This window comes from Triticum aestivum, chromosome 5B, assembly GCF_018294505.1.
Source record: "Triticum aestivum cultivar Chinese Spring chromosome 5B, IWGSC CS RefSeq v2.1, whole genome shotgun sequence".
In the NCBI taxonomy this organism is placed as follows: domain Eukaryota; kingdom Viridiplantae; phylum Streptophyta; class Magnoliopsida; order Poales; family Poaceae; genus Triticum; species Triticum aestivum.
In genome coordinates, this window is record NC_057807.1 from 36662554 (window position 1) to 36670834 (window position 8281).

General features: G+C 45.1%; 1 protein-coding gene across 1 annotated transcript; it reads left to right on the top strand.

Annotated features, from left to right (window-relative positions):
- Positions 1-673: 673 nt before the first annotated feature.
- On the top strand, positions 674-4254 carry LOC123110259 (uncharacterized; the record flags this gene model as incomplete). The annotated part of the gene is given in 5 exon segments (XM_044530733.1): positions 674-1085; positions 2504-2566; positions 3307-3372; positions 3576-3665; positions 4215-4254. Coding segments are annotated over 5 exon segments (319 nt in total), but the record flags the coding sequence as incomplete, so codon positions are not given.
- Positions 4255-8281: the final 4027 nt, after the last annotated feature.

An 8281-nucleotide genomic window follows, 5' to 3' on the forward strand; every position in this document is an offset into this window, starting at 1 on the left:
TTCTGGTGTATGCTTCCCTTGTTGGAGAAGCTCCAGTGTGTCGGAAGACGGTGTGGCTGAAGATGCAGATAACACGTAATGTTAAGAACGACACATCTCTTTGATCTGAAGAAATACCCTAAGAGATCAACAACAAGGTACGAGAGTTGTCACATGTCTGTTGACTGAAGACTAAGTTGGGGTCACATGATTTTATTTTATTTTGGTACTTTCCGATCTATGCCGGATGGCTTGATGGCCGTCTTGTGCCTCCCGGCTGACACTGTTCGGAATCTTCCCCGAAGAGCCAGCGACCAACGGCAGAGCAGTCTGCCTTCACCATCCGTGGCCCCGACTAAAACCCCGTTGCCCGCCCCACCGCACTGTCGTGGTTGCGCCGCCCCTGGGCCAATCCACAAAGACTCTCCACCATCCAGATCCAGCGGCGGTAGTACCTTTAACCCATGCAACTCTAAGATATCCATCTAACACTACAAGGATACCCCTTATAAAGTAACACACATTCTACAACATTTTGGCTATACGTTGTAAAATTCACAATAGATACACAAATTAAAGGTTGCAGATATCCGTTGCAGATTTGCAGCTCTTACCCTATCGTGGTAAGCCCTGAAAAAACCCTATCATGGGACATATAGAAAAACAAAGGAAAGGAGAGAGGGACGTGCAAGAAACAGCGCCCCCGATGCCCGTGGTCTCTCCCAAATCGCAGCCACCAACCGCCTCGTCACCCTCCTCCTCCCACCTTGCCGCTAGCCCTCCCCTCCCATCCTCCCACCTCGCCGCCGGCCCTCCCCTCCCCTCCTCCCACATCGCAGCTCCGGAGACCCACCCATCCCTCTCAGCCCATCTCTCTGTTGACGCAGCTCCTCGTTGCGCCACCTGCGGCGGCTGATTCAAGCGACGTCCGGCGAATCCAGCCATCACGCGAAGCACAGCCCGAGGTCCCACCTCACCGCGGTGCCCTCCCAAGCGGCTAGATCCGGTGCTCGCGACCACCAAAGCCCACCCGCAACCTTCCCCCGATGGCTAGGGTTTCGGGAGTCGGCTCCAGCGCCGGTGGCCATGTCGGCCTCTTCTCGCCGGTGAGTGAATCCCCTTCCCTGGCTTCGTCCTCTCTCTCTCTTCCCCTTTCTCTAACCTCTATTCTTCTCTTCTCCTGTAGACGTCTATGTATGCACCCCTGATTCTATTGCAGCTAATCCCTGTTAAAAAAGTTTGCCCCTTGTGCAATTCATTTACGAACACTGATAGGCCTGCAGACTGACTTCTGATCTCCGTTGATTTACATTCATGCACTAATTGCTATTCTATTAAAATATTAATTATTAGATATCAAATGGAGCATCGGAAACAATAGATGAATATTGAGCACCCGTATTGTGATACTTGTCCGGCTGAAGAAAATGTGGATCACATCATATTGAGATGCGCTCTAGCTCACTTTCTGTGGAGTAAGTTGATGTCTTGCAGCAGGCAACAGAATCCCACTCCTTGCTGGACTTTGTACGGACATTAAGATCTGTTAGTCCACACGGGTTCGTGCTTTTTGCTGCCTGTGCGGTTCAGCTCTGGAAAGTGCGTAATGCTTGTGTCTTTGACGGTCTGTCAATGCCACATTTTGCTTCTCGCCTTGCCATCGCGGAGATGATTCAGCTATGGTGCTATAGATAGAAGGATTGCTCTCTCAAGGCCTTTCTTCAGCACCACTCGGAGCTCCTGAGGGCATCTACAATGCAGGCGCTTAGCATGGGCGCCAGGCTCAAATTCCCGGCCAATTAGCGATTATTTTACTGAATCCCGGTGCAAGGGTAAGCGTCGGCGCAAAACTGTGCACCGAGCGCTAGGCTCTTTTTCTTTCTACGTCGAGCGTCTAGGTAGTTAAATTAACCCACGAATTAGCGGCTGCCATTGTAGACACGAGCGCTTAGATGCCGATTTAATTTTTTTTATATTTATTTTTATCTGTGTTAGCGCCTACATAAGCGGCTGGCATTGTTGATGCGTGAGGAACATCATTTAGTCAGGTTTTAGTCTAGAGGCTTGTTCCCCTTCCTCCCTGTTCTTTCTCATATTTCTATTCCTCTTATGCGGTGTTTTAACCGACATCTTCTGTACCAAGACAATTCTCAGACCTCGGTCTGGCTTTGGAATATATAAGGTAGACTGTGGTCTACCTTCTTATCAAAAAGAAATAAATCAATGGAGCATCATTTAAAAAAAATCTTATACGCTGCTAACTCATCAATCCTTCATAGATTAGTAGGTAATCCTTTCAATTTTTTTGATGTAGAGAAGCACTACTTCATATATGCGGACCGCATATTAAGTAGTCTATTGCAAGAGTTGTAATATTTAAGGAGGGATCCTGTCTTTATAGATCTCTGTATTGATGCGTTACTAATCAATGTTTTTTGTTGCAATTTCACACTTTTTAGAAGTCTGATGGTCAAGTTATTTAGGTCTGAGGTAGTAGCTCGCTAATGGTGGCTTTCACATCCAGCTCAAATACAAGAGGACGTGGACCTGTTGGGAAAAGCACATACACCTTTGTTTTAGTGAGCAGGTGAATTAATAATGCACAATGTTTCTTTTATGATGTTGCTTTGACGCTGTTGATATGATTCAGAACCCTGATAAATACTAAACTCCACGCCTATTAATGTACTGATTGTTGTACGCACTTACTATTCTACACAATTTGGATTACTAGCTAAATACCCGTGTGTTGCTATGGGATAACAAACATTCAGTTTCATGAACACGCCAAATGTGATACCCTGTTACTTTCCAACTGTATTTCTATACACTGACGTCCTTCTCTTCCTTTGGTTTGAAAAGCTATGATGCAACTCCCCAGTTAAATTCCTTAGTCTTGCTAGACCCTCATAGCATGCAGTTATCATTTATGCACTAGTCAACGCAGAGGATTCATCTATACCAAGTACTTATCTACTAATCTATAAAAAGCTACTTATCTACTCCCTCCGTCCGCAAATACTTGTCAAAGAAATGGATACAAATGGATGTATCTAGAACTAAAATGCATCTAGATACATCCAATCCCCAGACAAGTATTTTCGGACGGAGGGAGTACTACAGTTGTACATCATAGTGAAAATAAAACTGAATCCCAGTACCCCACTTAGATGCAACCTACACCTGAGCTTTATGCATGTTAATGTGCAAACATTCAGATACTAATGCTTGCAGCAAGCATACACACATGTACACTGGCAGATGCTCACTGTTAATCATCATGTTTGTCGTTTATTAAGTAGAGGCTCACTGTTTGTTTGTGCGCAGGTTTCCAAAGAAAGAAATACTCAATGCCATTCAATGGCCTTCAATTTGCCAGTCTCTACATTCATAGTAGGTCACTGGGTTTTACCTGCAACTAAGATTATTTCTGTTGTGGTGATTATTTATTTATTCCTTTATTTCTTACATTAGCTCTAACCAGTTTTCAGCCTCCTTTCCCGCTCTTATTCAACTATTTATGTACTCCTATCTTGCCAATGGTGTACCTATTGTTGTGTGTAATTTAATGTGAGGCGTCGCACTCATCCGTTTAGGCACTCTCGAGATGGAGGCCAACATCATGGATGGCTGGAGCTGCGAGTAGATTTGTCCAAGATACGTCAGTGTTCGTAGTCATGGTTCTGGTAATTGTATACGATCTCCATATCTTAACTGTTTGTGAAGACGGAAATGCAAGTTCTTCTTCTTAGATGCTCTTGCCTTTTTGATTCATACATAGCTAAACTGACCACTGACATCTCACCACTTTGATTCATAAATTGCTGAATTACCCACATGAACTCTTGCTGTCATGGTTCATAAATTGCTGAATTTCCCATTATGTGGCTTCCACTGTTCCATATGAGTAGTGTCTACTGTGATTTTAACCAGTCAACTAAGTAGGTACTATGTTATTAGTGGCTTGCTTTTAGGCCACAATGACATCTATTTATTTTTCTCCAAGTCTGTTTATGTTTGTGTTGTGACCTGAAGTCGTATATTGAGTTGTAAGGGAATACTTTCAGATCACAACTTTTCTTTGTAATAGTCGTAATCTAGCCGGCCAATCAATTTTTCGGAAGTAATGACCCTTTGCAAGAAGTAATATTTCTTATTTGCTGGGCAACCTGGCACTATTTGCATCATGTCAATGCATTGTGTATTAACAGTTTATTTTGTTATTTTCTATGTAGATTCAAAAGATATGTGGATGCTTATATGGGTGTGTGGCAAGTATACTGCGATGATGACGATGATGTTCCAGTTCACGATGATGACAATGATGGCTGTTTTCAGTTGTAGTTATGATGGGTGTTTTCAGTTTTAGTTAAGTTGTAGGGATGATGTTCGTGTTAGATGATGTTCCTCGGTTAAGTTTTAGTTAACTTGTAGGGATGTCGATGGATGCTTTCAGTTTAAGAATATTTAGATTATGCATCACATTTGGATGTTATTCCTTCTGTAATATCAACAATTGTAATCTCACAGTTTTTTCCAATATATGATTTCTTCCTTGTGTGTATATTTTTTCTTCTGACTTGATATACATAATTATCACCATTATGTGGAGCATTAATTTATTGCTGGAAATATATAAAATATTATTCACATTTTATATGTAAAACACCTGAACCGTTGCAACTTCTTTGTTGCCAAGCAATGAGATTTGACTTCCTGTACATTAACCACCAACGCATATGAGTGTTGTAGAAGTCAGTTTTATGTGTTGTAGCCTTGCAACGGTTCCTTTTACCAACGGTAAGTATAACCGTTGTATTATGCACTAGCAACACTGGATAAGGCTACGCATCCCAAACCGTTGGTAAAGACCCTAACAACGCATATATGGATTTTTAGATACGAAAAAATGCATTGCTATAGGTGGGGTCTTGTTGTAGTGTAAGTGCTGCTTCCGCGGCGAACTCGTGGTCTCTCACCCTTACGTTAGACACCAGCCAACCGACAGCCTAGGAGCTCCGCCGCCTCAAGGGGTGTTGCTTCCCATTGGGAATCGATTGGCCCAGAATAAAAATTCAGACAACTGACGCCTAAATAACGTGATTTGAGATGAGGGTGCAACCTATCTGACGGCATGGTGAAGTAGGCAGCTCCAGCTGTCGACTCAGTGAGGCCGGCGCGGTTGCGGTGGCGACCGGCGGCAGGCAAGCAGAGATGTTGCGATGGTCGACGGCTATGGGGAAGCAGCGCCGGGACTCTAGACGGATCCGAAGTTGGAGCCGCTCTGGCACCGTGAACAATGGCGGGGGTGAATCGGCTCCATGATGGTTCACGCGGCCGTCATCGAGGCAGCTCCAGTAGCACGAAGTAAGAGGCACACGACCCAGTGCACGACGACAAATGGACAGCATCTCCGGCATTAGGGAGGAGGGCAGATGTGAAATTGGTGCAGTGGGGCGCCATGGAGGAGGGGCTGAGGTTTCGCGGCTTGGGAGAAGGGAGCTTACGGGGAGAAGGTGTTTTGGCGCCCACGAGGTATGAATGGGGGGGATTGGGAGGGGAGTGGAATCATGTCTTACGGAGTCATTTGTATGAAATGTAGGTGTGTGTGTGTGTGGGGGGGGGGGTTACAGTTCTACCCCTGCCTTTAGGCTTCTCGGCTTGGGTCTGTGTACTGAGGTTCGGGGATAGTAGAGTAACTTTGCTTCTCCCCAAATAGTGGGCGGGAGCGATTTCGGGCGAGGAGGGCGTGTTTTGGAATATAGTGGGCGCGAGCGATTTCGGGCAAGGAGAGCGTGTTTTGAAATAGTGGGTACGAGCTATTTCGGGCGAGCAGAGCGTGTTTTGCCGACCTACATATGAGGTAGTACAAAAGTGGGCTATGACGGCCCTCCACTATGTAGGCCAAAACACGTCCCAAATTCACTTGTGATGCATTTGGCATCGATGCCCCTCCATTGCTCACCTAGTGCCCCAATCTGGATCACCTACTTTGCCCCGGTGCCAAATTAACTCACGCAATGAAAATACATTTGTGTGGGAGAGAGAGAGGACTGAGGCAATAAAAAACACTTGTTTTGGAGAGTGAGAGGTTGGTGTAGTTGGTTTGATTGATTTGTTTATACATGTGGGTCTGTGTGCATAGCGGTGCCAACTCTCTCACATCGCGAGAGCGGTGCCAAATTCTTTTGATTTGACATCGATGCGTATATGTGGCATACATTTGAGAAATATGGCATCGGCCAATAGTGGAAGGCAACAAATGCCAAGCTCTTCACGTGCTCCTAGATAAATGAGAGGAAAGAGAGAGAGAGAGAGAGAGGGAGGGAGGGAGAGAGTGAAAAAATATCACTAGCCAGTCGACCCTATCGTATGAGCGAATGATATTGGTACATCTTGATGACACGGCAATCTTATATAGCCAGCTGCTCTAATATGTTCTCTTCTTTTGCAGATAAAAAAACACCCGAAAGTGAATGTGTTGCACTATAACAATCTCATCGAATGCCTTGATCTCCATCTTACATGAATTGATTTGATCGACTACCGAGGCAACACATCTGAGATTAAATTGGCCAGGTTCTTTGTTCTGGAGGCAAGTGTGCTCAAGGTAATGAGGTTTGGCATTCTCTGGCACAATAATGAATGGCGTGCTAATCACCGCAAGCGTCTAAGCCTAAATGACAAAGTCTCCGCAGAAGCTGAATTTGTTTTTGAAACATCAAGTGGCCAGAGACTCGAAAACTTATTTGCTCATTAGTGACTTGTCAGGGCGGTGGATTTTAGTTTGTATGATAATGCTGCATCCACCTAAAGTAACTAAAGTTCTTACGTGAACTTCCTAGTAATTCCCTCTTTGTAGGTGCAGCATTACTCCTAACATTTGTAATATCAGTTTGAAACTTGTAATATTGTCGTGTCCTATTCCTGCGTTTTCAAAATCCTACGAATCAAACAGGTCCTAAGTTGGTGATGATGTTGTGCCTGCCATCTTTCACCAGCAGCTATCGAATCTAGATCTGACGCATACAAACCAAACTTCTCCAGTTTTGCAAAAAGATGCCCACACTTGTTCCCTATTTACAAACAACTCCTTGTGTCTCACAATCAGCCTTATCTCCTCCCCATCACATCTAGAAGGCCATGGAAAAATCTGGCGTGATGGCCGCTGCCGGCGCCGTCCACCCCCCAATATTGGTGTTTCGTGCAATGCACGGGCATCTACGCACGGGAAATTATGTCGAGCACGGCTAGTTGTAAGCAGGCTAGCTCTACAACCATGATGATAGTGACTGTAGACGGTGAGGCTGACTACGGTATGCCGAACACGGCGCCTATACTCAGGTGTCATCTCCGACGCGGGGTCTTGTCACTTCACTGTGAGGAGCAGCACGTAATAATTTGACCAACGGGTAGCACAGTGCTACTACATTGGTAGTACTACTACTAACAATAGTAGAAAAAAGGGGCAATGGTCCAGACGGGGTCAGCCCATTAGTCCCGATTCAGTCCAGAACTGGGACCAATGGTGGCATTGGACCCGGTTCATGAGCCCCGGGGGCCGGCCGGGCCACGTGGGCCATTTGTCCCGGTTCGTCTGGACCTTTTGGTCCCGGTTGGTGGGACGAACCGGGACCAATGGGCCTCACTCCTGGCCCACCACCATTGGTCCCGGTTGGTGGGACGAACCGGGACCAAAGGCAACCCATTAGTCCCGGTTGGCGGCACGAACCGGGACTAAAGGGTTGGTCCTCGTTGCGGTCAGAGTTTAGTCCTACCTCGCCAACTGAAGGGCGCTCACACCCGTTTATAAGCCCCTCCCTCTCTGCCTTGTTGAGCTCCTCTCAAAGTGAAAATAGATGCCCTTATACATGGAATTTGACCTAAATTCATATTGAATTTCTCTGAAGTTAGTAAAAATTTATTATGAATTTAGGTCTAATTTTCTCTATAAGCGCATCTATGCTCATTTTTTAGTAAAGTTAATCACAACTATTTTTTCTTCTATTTATTTCTGAGTAGTTTTTTATATAGTTTTTTTCTTTTCTATTATATTTATTTTTTTATTTATTTCTGAGTTGTAATAAGTCATTAAAAATAAAAAAGAGGCGCAATGCTCGTTAATTAGCTTCAAGCCTTTCGGAATAGTGTAAACTGCACTGCACATAGCTCCGTGCAGTCTACCCTATTCCTCAAGGCTTAAAGCTAAGCAACGTGCAGGTTAGCATTGAGCCTCTTCTTCATCGTCTCTGCACTCGGGGCTTATAAACCGTTGCGAGTGCCTCTCGCTTGGCGAGGTGGG